Source organism: Pogoniulus pusillus, chromosome 3 (genome assembly GCF_015220805.1).
Source record: "Pogoniulus pusillus isolate bPogPus1 chromosome 3, bPogPus1.pri, whole genome shotgun sequence".
Classification (NCBI taxonomy): Eukaryota; Metazoa; Chordata; class Aves; order Piciformes; family Lybiidae; genus Pogoniulus; species Pogoniulus pusillus.
In genome coordinates, this window is record NC_087266.1 from 8,209,512 (window position 1) to 8,223,425 (window position 13,914).

Below are 13,914 nucleotides of genomic sequence, written 5' to 3' on the forward strand. Positions count from 1 at the left end.
TCAGTAGGTAATACTATTTGTTCTATTTGTGGCTTATACCTGATTTTAACACCAAGTCCGAACCAAGTCTATTGAAAAGAGATGAGTGGCTCCCAGGTCTTTGGGATCTCATAGTGCAGAGCCATATGTAGAGAGACCACACCATTCCAGCTGTCCTCAACTATCTGATGCATTCATAGGAATGCTCTGGCTGGGTGATGGTAGGAGCAATTAGTTTCCATCTGTTCCTAGCTGCTACTGGCTGAGAACAGTTTAGTTTGTGTCTGAGTAGCCACTTCTCAGCTTTTAGCTTAAAATCTTTTTTAATAAACAGAAAAGATAGAAAAAAATCTCAGCACATATCTTTTTTATTTGTAAACATTCCCAATTCCTGCTATGCATTTCACAAATTCCAAGCTTCTATCAGATTCCTTCAAAACTTTTGCAATTACTTTTTCACAGCATCACACAGTCACAGAATGCTAGGAGTTGGAAGTGACCTCTGGAGATCACCTTGTCCAACCCCCCTGACAAAGGAGGTTCAGGCTGAGCAGGTTTTCATTTTTGTAGAGAAGAATTTAACCCTTTGCTTTGCTGGAAGAAAATGCCTGCTTTTCATTTTGCAATTGATTGCACAGTACCACCATAGGCACAAACACCCATAAGTTGGCCTGGTAGAATGAAGGATTTGTCTTTTACTTTCAAGCAGTTTACAGTTTAGATTACAGAGAGAAGTTATTACTTTCAATTTATTGAATGAAAGTCATACACTGAATAATAATTTTCCTATAATTAGGTGTGGCAAGTTGCACTGCAGCTAGACACAGGTGTTTTCCACAGAAAAAAATCAAAGCCAGTCCTCTCCAGACCTGACTTTTTTGAAGAGCTAAAGCTGAATCGCTTCTTATTCACAATCACTAAATCCTGAAGTCCTTTATTCATAAAAATGCCAACTTTAGCACTACTGTGATAGATTTATTTATACAAATCCCACACAAAATTGCATGTGGTTTGGAGTTTGGAAGAGTTAAGGGGCAACTTTTGTTCTCCTTCCTTAACGATGCTTAGGTGCTTCTAAATTTGGAGGCTACTGCAGGATGTTGTTTAGGACAAAAGATGACAGCAAAGGTCATGTGGCACCAGATTCAGCTAGTGATAGTAGAATTGGCATTCACACTCTCCTCTAAACTACTGGCAAGTAGGTTTTTCCACCAAAGCTAATGATCAAGAGGATTATTATTATAAGCCCTTTTATAGAACACAGCTTCTCTGAACTACCTGAAATGTCCACACTGTTAACAAGGGACATAAGAAGATTCTGTTTTTCAAGATCCTATTTTTCTCTATTAGCTATAGAGAGAATCCTGTTGGCTAATCCACATGTGAATGTCTAAACTGTAGATATCTAATCATGTGTGCTAATTTAAGGCTAACTAGGATATTTTAGTGAGATAAATTAGATTACAAGCTGTGAAAAGGAAACAATGGTGATGTCCTCTTCACTCATAGGCTTGCTGAGATGTATAAAAACAAGAACACAAACATAGATAACACAGTTGCTGTGTGTCTCTGGTTGCCTGCACTTTTCTCCCTAACATGCTGTCTGTGTAACTAATCCTTCTGCTTTCTAACTCCCCTGGCCAATCCTCCAACCTCACCCTGCACACAAGGTAAACTCTGGGATTAGGTAGAGGGATGGAAAGGAGGTGGAAGAGTGGTTGGGAGCCCCTCCTGGGGACTCAGGTTTCTGTGTTACTTTTTTAACTTATATATTTCTGTCTACAGCTGTATACATTGTAAATATCTGCTTGTATATTGTGCTGAACTGTAAATATAAAGCTTCATTCTTAATTTTCATCTCCTCTGAGTCTAGTCTGGGTGATTTCATCAGAGTAGGGGTGCAGGTAATAACCAAACCATCACAGTATGTTTAGGGCACACTGGAAACAGTTGTGTTCTACCAGTGCTACAGTCTCAGCATGGCAGCTCCCAAGACAGCTGGGCAGAGCTGCAATCCTTATGAGGCTCCCTAAAAGTCTCACCAGGACTTCTTTTTCCACTGGCACTGTTTTACTTGTGTTCCTCTAGCATCCATGCTTGGGACAACATCAGGTTATCCTAATAATGCACTGGGAAGGCAGCAAGCCACATTATCTGACTTCTGGTAGGCTCTATTTTTTTTGGCCAACATGCCTTTTCTTTCATCTCATTTAAGGTTCACTTGTTGAATATATGGCAAATACACCAATATCTTTTGCTTCTCTGGTTAAAAGCAGGACTTTTTTTTTCCTGCTGAGTGACCACACCTGAGAGAGTCTTCCTTTCTCCTTTTGGTGGTCAGGGAAGTAACCACTGATATCACTGAGCTAATAGAAAGGACAATAGAATAGACTATATGACAGTATGCATGTCTTCTTAGGAGGAAAAAATGATGGTTAACAAACTGTTTTGAGAAGTTCTGTTTCAGATCCACCTTGAGGCCACATCAGCAGTTCTTACCACAGTGTTACTCAAATGAGATCTATCTTTAGATTGTATATGTTCATGATGCACTTTAAAATGCGGTGAGCAAGACGGATGACGCAGATCAAATGCTTGTGTGTCAACCTTCACTTACACAATCCCATCAAGATTGGCCAAGCATACTCGTGTTTGCCTGGCAGATCATGAGGATCATGCATGTCTTTGTAGACTATGTACCATTATGACATGGCTGACATTAATTTCTTTCAGATAAGCACATTCATAGGAGAGACCATGAATATATGCTTTATATATGCTTGACCGGATTGTCTTCTTCTTTTGATCTACTCAGTATGAAAACTGGCTATAATTGCACAGTATTACTCACCTGCCCAGCAGCAAAAACTCTCCAGCTAGTCCCAGGCGCCTCATAGCCATTAAGAGCCCTCTCACAGTCATGCCTTCACAGAAGCAGGCAACCACTCTTGCCTTGGGCAGGTGGCTCCGAAGCTTTCGCAGCAGCTTGTCAAAGCTCTGTTCGCCAGCGTTGCTATAGATCTTGTAGGAATGTGCAATGCAGATCCCTTCCTTGGCTGCATTATCTTTGAAAGCTTCCATTCCACTTTCACCATAGTTTCCTAAATACAAACAGAGGCACATATGCATATATTAAACTTAGCAGAAGCTTTTTTGTGCTTTGGAAACAGCAACTATTTTAAAGGATATGGTAAAGAAAGATCGGCTTGCCAGTCTTAAGTAACTAATATGCACAGTTTCATTCATTCATCCATTTTTCAAGTCAAGAATAACCTCTCCTATGAGGACAGACTGGAGGAGTTGGGGCTGTTGAGTCTGCAGAAGAGGAGGCTCCCAGGTGACCTCATTGTGGCCTTTCAGTATCTGAAGGGGGCCTACAAAAAAAGCTGGAGAAGGATTTTTCAGGTTCTCAGGGAGTGACAGGACTAGGGGAATGGAGCAAAGCTCGAAATGGGGAGATTAAGACTGGACATTAGGAGGAAGTTGTTCAGCATGAGAGTGGTGAGAGCCTGGAATGGGTTGCCCAGGGAAGTGGTTGAGTCCCCATCCCTGGAGGTGTTTAAGGCCAGACTGGATGAGGCTGTGGGCAGCCTGCTCTAGGGTAAAGTATCCCTGCCCATGACAGAGGGATTGGAACTAGATGCTCCTTGTGGTCCCTTCCAACCCTGACAGATTCTGTGATTCTGCATTTTCCTAGAAAATTCGCTTCTGTCCAGGAGTCTGCCTCCCTTTCTGTTGAAACCAAAGGCTGTTAGGTATCTCAATACCTTTGAGGATCTGGTCTTGAATGTCTATGACAATGTTTGCACAAATTGGATAGCCTCTTGATTGACTAAACATGGTCAAGGGCTCTGCATTGTACTTCAGAAAATCTAAAAATATATGTTCAGTATAAACATGTTACATCTAAGCAAACCAGAATGATGACTCATAGCAACATGACTTTGTCCATAATGCAATCAGAAAAACAACATTTTTTTTCCTTAAATTATACTGAAAGATAGAACTTATCCTGTGAAGAGAAAAAAACTTCTGGTGACAAAATAGGGGGTTAGCATTACAGAGATCATAGGATCACAAATGTGGTGGCTGGAGGTTTTGTTAATTAATGTATACCAACACAATAGGAAAAAAACCAACTCAATTTATTCCTCTGGTGTGAGGTGAACCAATAATGGATATTAAAAGATAGATCTATCTATTCTTATTTATTCTGTTTCCCTATGGAAAGTTCTTCACCATTAGACCTACACAAAAGGCACAGTGGTTAAACAGTGGGAGTACTGATATCACCCACAATCAACCTGACCAGGATTGCCTTCCCGTTTCCATGTGCTCCTCCATCTGACTGTCTAAATCTGTTTCATGTCTCATTTAAATAAGCAGGCATCTGAGGCTTTCCTAAAAAATGTTATGTTATCCCATCAGTAATATTCCACAGAAATACAGTTCTGCTAGTTTGAGCCTAGCTAGAATGTTTTGGTGAGAAGAGCTAGATTACAGGCTGTGAAAAGGAAACAGTGGTTATGTCTCCTTCACTCATAGGCTTGCTGAGAGGTATAAGAACAAGAACATAAACATAGATAACAAAGTGAGAATAACTAGATTACAGGCTGTGAAAAGAAACAATGGTGATGTCTACTTCACTCATAGGCTTGGTGAGATGTGTAAGAACAAGAACACAAGCACAGATAACAGAGTGAGAAGAACTAGATTGCAGGATGTGAAAAGGAAACAATGGTGATGTCTGCTGCACTCATAGGCTTGCTGAGATGTACAAGAACAAGAACATAAATATAGATAACAGAGTGAGAATAACTAGATTACAGGCTGTGAAAAGGAAACAGTGGTGATGTCTGCTGCACTCATAGGCTTGCTGAGATGCATAAGAACAAGAACATAAATATAGATAACAGAGTCGCTCTCTGGGCTTTTGGGGCTGTACCTCTCTCTCTAACCTAACCTGCTATCTGTGTGACTGAGCCATCTACTTCCTAACCCCCCCAGCCGACCCTCTAAGCTACCTTGAGCATAAGGCAAAGTCTTGGGTAAGGTAGAGGGGTGGGAAGAAGGTGGAAGGGTGGTTGAGAGCCCCTCCTGGGGGCTCAGGTTTCTGGGAGGGCTGTTGTGTTTCTGTATTGCCTTTTAACTTGTATATTTCTGTATATAACTGTATCTATTGTAAATACCTGCTTGTACATTGTGCTAAGCTCTAAATATGAAGATTCATTCAATTTCCAGAGCCACTGAGTCTAGTCAGGGTGATTTTCCAAAGTGTTTGTGGGGGGGGGGGGGGCAGGTAACACCCAAACTGTCACAACAGTCAATAAAATAGTAAGACTGAGAATACTAAAGTAATACATTCCAAAAAATACACTCCTTTGCTTAAAATTATTCTCATTTAGGTCAATGTAGATCAACATCAAATATTCTGATTTATTTTTCCCAAATTAATAAAGGGGAGGGGAGGGGAGGAGGAAATCAAATTTTGCCATGGAAAATGGAAGTTTGAGGAAAACTTGTTCCACAGCACATCTCAAGGAGATTGAAATTTTGAAGACTTCACTTTCTGTCAAAAGATTGTCAATGGAAAATTGAGGGCCAGGTCTGACTGACATACAGAAACACAGAAATTCAGTGTTCATAGAATCATAGGATCGACCAGGTTGGAAAAGACTTCCAAGATTATCCAATTATCCAGTCCAACCTAGCACCCAGCCCTAGCCAATCAACTAGACCATGGCACTAAGTGCCTCAGCCAGGCTTTGCTTGAACACCTCCAGGGACAGTGACTTCACCACCACTCTGAGCAGCCCATTCCAATGCCAATCACTCTCTCTGGCAACAACTTCCTCCTAACATCCAGCCTATACTTCCCATGCAACAACTCGAGACTGTGTCCCCTTGTTCTGTTGCTGGTTGCCTGGCAGAAGAGACCAACCCCCACCTGGCTACAGCCTCCCTTCAGGTAGTTGTAGACAGCAATGAGGTCCCCCCTGAGCCTCCTCTTCTCCAGGCCAAACACCCCCAGCTCCCTCAGCCTCTCCTCACAGGGCTGTGCTTCAGGCCTCTCGCCAGCTAGGTTGTCCTTCTCTGGACATGTTCCAGCACCTCAACATCTCTCTTGAATTGAGGAGCCCAGAACTGGACACAGGACTCTAGGTGTGGCCTGACCAGTGCTGAGTACAGAGGAAGAATAACCTCCCTTGTCCTACTGGCCACACTGTTCCTGATGCAGGCCAGGATGCCGTTGGCTCTCTTGTCTACCTGTGCACACTGCTGGCTCATGTTCAGCTACTATCTACCTGTTCCAGATACTGCACTCTTTGTTTGAAGGCACTATGAGTGTGCAAACTGTTACCCTGAGGCTTGATTTAAAAAAATGAGACTTGGTTTAATTACAGTATTGAAAAATGGTAGATCTTGCAATGAACACAAAGTTCATTTCCTCTTTTCTGGTCGCATAAAGACTGCCCTGGCACGAATGTCATGGTCTCGTCATGTGTCAAGACAGGAAGACTTTGTGAAACCACACAGAAAGCAGAGTGTCACTCAAAATGAGGGGAAGCATTTTAAATTGCCAAGGCTACTTAGCAAAGTGTTATGTTCTGTACATTTGGAAGAAAACATCCTGGCAGTGCTGAAAGCGATTGAGTTTTCCACCTGGGAAAGCTATAACTGTGTGGCATGAGCTCAAGGGAGATTTGATGAAAACAGAAAGTAGTTCTGCATCAAGATACTCATATGAGCACATCAGTTGAGCATTTCTGGTGATCATTGGTGATTAAACTCTAATTAATTAATTATTCATAGTGAATTCCCCTGTTGTGTAAGAGGTTTGATGAGGTATGTATATTTAATTTGAGCTATACTGTGGGGATAATGAATACTCAAAAATCTCATCTACTAAACTCTTCTGCATCACATATTGGGATGAATTCCCTTTGAGTTATCTTCCTTTCCACTGAAAACCTGTTTGTGTGTGAAATACATGAATGTTTACTGAGTACCACTGAAAAAAGACTGACCTCAACCTCTTTACACCTGCCCTTTAGATATTGATAAGCTTTCTTTTTCCAGGTTAACCAGTCCAAGGTGTCTCAGCCTTTCCTCATAAAAGAGATAGTTCAGTCTCCTAATCCTCTTTATAGCCTTCCATTGGACTCTCCAGTAGCTCCCCATCTGTCTTGAACTGGGGATCCCAGAACTGAACCCAACACTCCAAATGTGGCCTCATTAAAGCAAAGCAGAGAGGAAGAAGAGCCTTCCTTGACTTGCTGGACATTTCTTAACACACCCTAGGATACCACTGTCTTTCTTGGCCATAAGAGGCCATATTGCTGTCCCATAAATAACTTATTATCAAATAAGATTCAGGGGTCCTTCTTGATGGATCTGCTATCCAGCAGATAAATCCCTCACCTGTGCTGGTTCATGGAGTTATTCCTCTGCAGGTGCAGACCTCAACAGTTGCCCTTGTTGAACTTCACAGGTTCTACTCTGCCCAGCTCTTCAGCCGATCTGAGTCTCACTGAACAGCAGCACAGCCTTCACAGTATCACAGTGTCACAGTACCACAGTATCATCAGGGTTGGGAGAGACCTCACAGATCATCAAGTCCAACCCTTTACCACAGAGCTCAAGGCTAGACCATAGCACCAAGTGCCACCTCCAATCTTGCCTTGAGCAGCCCCAGGGACGGCGACTCCATCACCTCCCCGGGCAGCCCATTCCAGTGTCCAATGACTCTCTCAGTGAAGAACTTTCTCCTCACCTCCAGCCTAAATTTCCCCTGGCGCAGCTTGAGGCTGTGTCCTCTCGTTCTGGTGCTGGCCACCTGAGAGAAGAGAGCAACCTCCTCCTGGCCACAACCACCCTTCAGGTAGTTGTAGACAGCAATAAGGTCACCCCTGAGCCTCCTCTTCTCCAGGCTAAACAATATCAGTCACTTCTCTCACTTTTGTATCATCAGTAAACTTGCTGAGGATTTACTCCATTCCTTCATCCAGGTCACTGATGAAGACATTGAGCAAGATTGGGCCCAGTACTGACCCTAGGGTAACACATCTAGCTACTGGCCTCCAATAGTTAATTACTAATCAGTTCCTCCTCCCCCACTACATATCCATTTCAGCATTTAGGGAAAAGCCCACCTATATAATGAACAGCTCTGCTGGAGGAGGTATCACATCTTTTTATTGGCTGTTCCTCTCCTCTCAAAAGCCATTCTGTCAGTGGCATAATCAGAGCTACTCAATGTTGATGGCTTCTGCAAATATGTGGTGTACTCATGGTAACAACTGGCAGCTGGGTTGTTTTAAAATGCCATCCTGAATCCTGCCTGTTGCCTACCTGAACATCTGGCCTTAAGCCCATTTTACAAGATACTCCCATATGTTTCTTCAATCTTCAAAAAAAAAAAAAAACCCAACAACAGAAAAAATCAATTACATCATCAGGCTAAAGACTTATCCTTGCTTCAGAGTTGGAATTTTGTTCAAAACTCAAGCATATGTGTCCCCACCTACAGTCTAACTATAACAATCTGTTAGTTTCACTTCAAATGAATCAGTACCAGAAACTATTAAGAAGCTTAAAAGGAACAGATTGTGCTTTTTTTCCAGATGAAGCTTAATATAGCACAGTACATAATAATACTTCAATCTGATAGAAAAGGGTCAGGCAAACTGCCTGCTGCTCTTGCTGTTTCTCCTGCTCAGCAGTTGAGGCAGTTCAACTATCTGAACATAAACTGTTAAGATCTTATCTGCATTACGCAGCAAACCAACAAGGTTTTTAAAGTAGTAAACAAAATACACTGACATCTGCTCTGTCATGCTAAAGGTTATCTTTATGAGGTGGTGGTGGGGAGGTGGTGGAGTCACCATCACTGGAGGTGTTTAAAAGGAGGCTGGATGAGGCACTTGGTGCCATGGTTTAGTTAATTAGAAGGGTTAGGTGATAGGTTGGACTTTATGATACTAGAGGTCTTTTCCAACGTGGTTAATTCTGTGATTCTGAGATAAAAAGTCCCTACAGCCAAATGAAAAAAGATGAACAAAACTGTCTCCTGCCCAGAGATTCTTAAGTTGTCACATGTTCTTTTGGAATACAAGAGTACATGCAAATTGTTATCAGGTAGTTGGTTTATAAAAGCCTAGATGAGAATCATCTTTTAGGAGAGACTTAGGAGGTAAAATTGCTTGGGGAAAGATGCAGTGAAAATTCACAAAATTAAAGTAAGCTCAAGTGAAACTGAAGAACTGCATCATGTTATACATTCAGCTGGCAATAACTGCACCTATCACAAAGCATTTTTATTCAAGCAGAAGTGCTACCATCATTTTATAGACAAGGTAGAGCAAAACACGCAGAATAACATTCTGTGCTCTATCTGAACCACAGAAAGAAGCTAAGTCAATTTAAACCTATCAGTAAATGTGCAAGCTATACTTGGCACTATAGAGCTTCAGTTTTCCCCAGCTTTCAATGGCATCCGTAGGCTGAAACTTGCCAAAAATACCTAACAAATTCTAAGTAGGTATCATTTCAAAAATGCATGTGGGAGTAGAAGGCATTTATGAAAGGAAATGTGCTCATTGATTACCAGGATGATCTTCCTGAAAGTCAAGGATATGGGGATGTATTCTACACCCCCAAGTCCATTTCTTAAAATGGAAATGTTAGAGCTCCCTTTGAATGTTACAATTCAAATTAGTCACAGCAAAACCTTAAATAGTAGCTACCAATGCTGGTACCTACAAGATACTGTGCACATTTGTCTTCTGTGACCCTATGAGCTTTTTAAAGTTTCATCACTACTTAACATTGGTCAGGCCACACCTTGAGTCCTGTGTCCAGTTCTGGGCTCCTCAATTCAAGAGAGATGTTGAGGTGCTGGAACATGTCCAGGGAAGGACAACCTAGCTGGTGAGAGGCCCGAAACACAGCCCTGTGAGGAGAGGCTGAGGGAGCTGGGGGTGTTTGGCCTGGAGAAGAGGAGGCTCAGGGGTGACCTCTTTGCTGTCTACAACTACCTGAAGGGAGGCTGTAGCCAGGTGGGGGTTGGTCTCTTCTGCCAGGCAACCAGCAACAGAACAAGGGGACACAGTCCCAAGTTCTGCAGGGGAAGTATAGGGTGGATGTTAGGAGGAAGTTCTTGCCAGAGAGAGTGATTGGCATTGGAATTGGCTGCTCAGAGTGGTGGTGAAGTCACTGTCCCTGGAGGTATCACAGTATCACAGTATCAACAAGGTTGGAAGAGACCTCATAGATCATCAAGTCCAACCCTTTACCACAGAGCTCAAGGCCAGACCATGGCACCAAGTGCCACGTCCAATCCTGCCTTGAACAGCTCCAGGGACGGCGACTCCACCGCCTCCCCGGGCAGCCCATTCCAGTGTCCAATGACTCTCTCAGTGAAGAACTTTCTCCTCACCTCCAGCCTAAATCTCCCCTGGCGCAGCCTGAGGCTGTGTCCTCTTGTTCTGGTGCTGGCCACCTGAGAGAAGAGAGCAACCTCCTCCTGGCCACAACCACCCCTCAGGTAGTTGTAGACAGCAATAAGGTCTCCCCTGAGCCTCCTCTTCTCCAGGCTAACCAATCCCAGCTCCCTCAGCCTCTCCTCATAGGGCTGTGCTCAAGGCCTCTCCCCAGCCTCGTCGCCCTTCTCTGGACACGCTCAAGCATCTCTATGTCCTTCTTAAACTGGGAGGTGTTCAAGAAAAGACTGAATGAGGCACGTAGTGCCATGGTCTAGTTGATTGGACAGGGCTGGGTGCTAGGTTGGCCTGGATGATGTTGGAAGTCTCTTCCCACCTAGTTAATTCCATGATTCTAGTAAGAGTAGGGACATAATGTCAAATCTTGAGCACTTACAACAACCACACACCATTGATATAACACTGCCTTCCTGGCACAGTTGTCTCTGCAGGTAGAGTGGGACAACACAGTCTTATTTCATTCTAAAGGATACAAATCAAATCCAATCCAATTGCATGTACTTGAAATTCTGGAGTTGTCTATGTGTGTTAAAATAAGGAAAGAACTGTAATCCATTTTCACTTGATTGAAATATTTTATTTCAATTATTTTAAGTGGCATTTCAGGTTCTGTATTAGGTGTAAGTGTATAAAACATTTTAGAAAGGTTATTTTGAAAGCAGTTCATCAAAAAACACCTGAAATGGAAACAGATCCTCAAAATATATTCTAATTATATATATCCAAATAGGATTTTTCTTTCTTTAATCAGAGATTCAGCTGTATGCCTTCAACTGTCTTGAGTGCTAGATAGCAGTTTTAAGGCCTTTGGGACTTTTCTTATGAGGTATTAAATCTGACAGACTGAATTCCATGGAAATAAATATATATATATATATATACATATATATGTACCCACACATTTGCAAGGATATTACTCTATTTTAGAAACTGATCTCTAACATCTCTACAAATAGCCAAATGTTTCTGTAAGAAAAGGACACCAATCAAGAACAAATCCTACTCGGCTGTTCCCAGCATGATCCCAAGTTGTACCTCCTGCACCATGCCTTCTTTGGAGCAGCACATTAAAACAGATGTTATGAAACTGCTTCACAGAGCTCCTGCAGAGCAGTGGAACAGCACAGTGTGTAGTCAAGATGGAAGACCTCTCGATGAAATATGACTTGCTCCACACTATTGGTTTTCTCAGAAGAGATATTTTACTGTAAGCTTACGCTCTTTGGCAGGAACTGCCAGGGTGGTTTGTCAGTTGTTCCTCACACAGAACCAAGCAATCATGTTGAGAAGAGATTTCTTTAAAGAAGCAATTGTTGAAAGCAGCCAGGTAATGTTGGCTGGGCATGAACAAGTATCATAGAACTAAAAAATAGCAAAGGAGCAGCACAGGACAAAAACAAGCTGCAATGACTAGTTTAAGAATGCTGTCTACTCCATCCTCACTGTAACTGCTGTCCTTAAGCAGAAACAATTTCAGTGTGATTCAGAGGTCAGTCTCTTCTCCCAAGCAACCAGCAACAGAACAAGGGGAGACAGTCTCAAGTTGTGCCAGGGGAGGTCTAGGCTGGATATTAGGAAGAAGTTCTTGACAGAGAGAGTGATTGGCATTGGAATGGGCTGCCCTGGGAGGTGGTGGAGTCGCCATCCCTGGAGGTGTTCAAGCAAAGCCTGGCTGGGGCACTTAGTGCCATGGTCTAGTTGATTGGATAGGGCTGAGTGCTAGGCTGGACTGGATGATCTTGGAGGTCTCTTCCAACCTGGTTGATTCAATGATTCTATAATTCAATAATTTATTTTAGCTTTAAATGACACAATATAGACTTTATTGTGCACTATAATATGTGATATGTGTTATGGGTGCATTCCTTTTTTTGCTGTGAAGTATGCATTACATTTCTATGCAGCCAAAATCCTGATGTGTTATGGCAAAGTATAAATTAACTCAATTAACCAAAACATTCCAAATTGTCCTATAAACCAAAACATTTTTGGAATGTTGAAGCAAAATATGCTAATGGATTTTATTCCTTTTCTTTAGAGAGTTGCTGTTTGATAAGGAATAGAAAAAGACAAACTCAAACATTTTCTTTCTGAACTGGAATAAAAAATAATCTGGATATTATGAATTGGAATCCCATAAATCTCTGATATTTGAGAGCTGAGATCTGTTTTTTTAAAACCTAGAAAGATACCTACTGTGACATCCCTTTTAGAGGTTTATCCATCAAGTCTAACAGACTGTGGAAGGAGAGTTTCCCTGTGTTTTTGCACAAATGAATCTGCCCAAACTTGATTTAATTGCAACTATAACTAGGGTGCACACAAAAAGAAGAGGCAGGGAATAGGTTGAAAGAACAAAAGAGGAGGGCCACAAAGATGATCTGAGGGCTGGAGCACCTCTGCTACTAGGACAGGCTACGAGAGTTGGAGCTCAGTCTGGAGAAGAGGATTCAAGGAGACCTTATGGTGGCCTTCCAGTATCTGAAGGGGGCCTACAGGAAGGCTGGGGAGGGACTATTGACAAGGTCTTGTAATGACAGGATGAGGGGTAATAGGTTTAAACTGGCAGAGGGGAGATTTAGACTAGATGTTAGGAGGAAGTTCTTTGCAGTGAGGGTGGTGAGACACTGGCACAGGTTGCCCAGGGAGGTTGTGGCTGCTTCCTCTCTGGAGGTGTTAAAGTCTAGGTTGTTGAGCAACCTGCTTTAGTGGGAGGTGTCCCTGCCTACAGCAGGAGGTTGGATCTGAATGATCCTTGAGGTCCCTTCCAACCTAGACCATTCTATGATGCTATTCTATGATTTTTCTTTTCCTCAGAGGTTTATTTTTATTTCTAGCTTTTCAAAGCCAGTACCTCACAAGGCTCTTGCAAATCTCATAGATATGTTTAAACACCTGACACTGGTTTTGGTGGCTGTTCAACAACAATGAAGCACTTCATTATAAAATGCTTTTTATAAGAATCCCCAGGACAAGAGAGGAAATAAATAAAATAGGGGGAAAATAATGAAAGAACATAGCAAAACTAAATCAGCCTTAATCTCTGGATCTCTTTTTAACTGTTGCATAGAGAAGAATGCTGCCATTCTTCAGGGTTTTAGCCTGTGATCCTTGTCAAGTCTCAGGGCTGACTGTGGTGCTGAAGTCCTTTTCATCATGTATACATTCAGGACATTGCATTGATTTCTGATATTAATAGAGAACATAAAACCCAAGCTACACCACAGGAGCACTTGATTTTCAGAATAGTCTGACTATGGTGTGCTGTAACAGACAGTGTTCATATGAGCTGATAACCAAAGGAAACTTCACAAAAGTACAAAGGTGACACAGATATGTAAGAGAATATATAAAAAGAAAGACAGACACAGAAAAGGCACAAGGGAGGGAAGATTTATACTAATTACTTTAGAGATGAAAAAATGTTCTGATA

The 13,914-nt window shown here is 42.1% G+C and overlaps 1 protein-coding gene across 3 annotated transcripts in view; it reads right to left on the reverse strand.

The window, feature by feature from the left end:
* Positions 1-13,914, reverse strand: part of GRM5 (glutamate metabotropic receptor 5) — a 285,162-nt gene that overhangs the window by 159,486 nt on the left and 111,762 nt on the right. For all 3 annotated transcript variants that reach the window (XM_064169703.1, XM_064169723.1, XM_064169712.1), the window contains one exon: positions 2,831-3,080. In XM_064169703.1, coding sequence (XP_064025773.1) covers positions 2,831-3,080 — 250 coding nt within the window. The remainder of the gene's footprint in view (positions 1-2,830; positions 3,081-13,914) is intronic.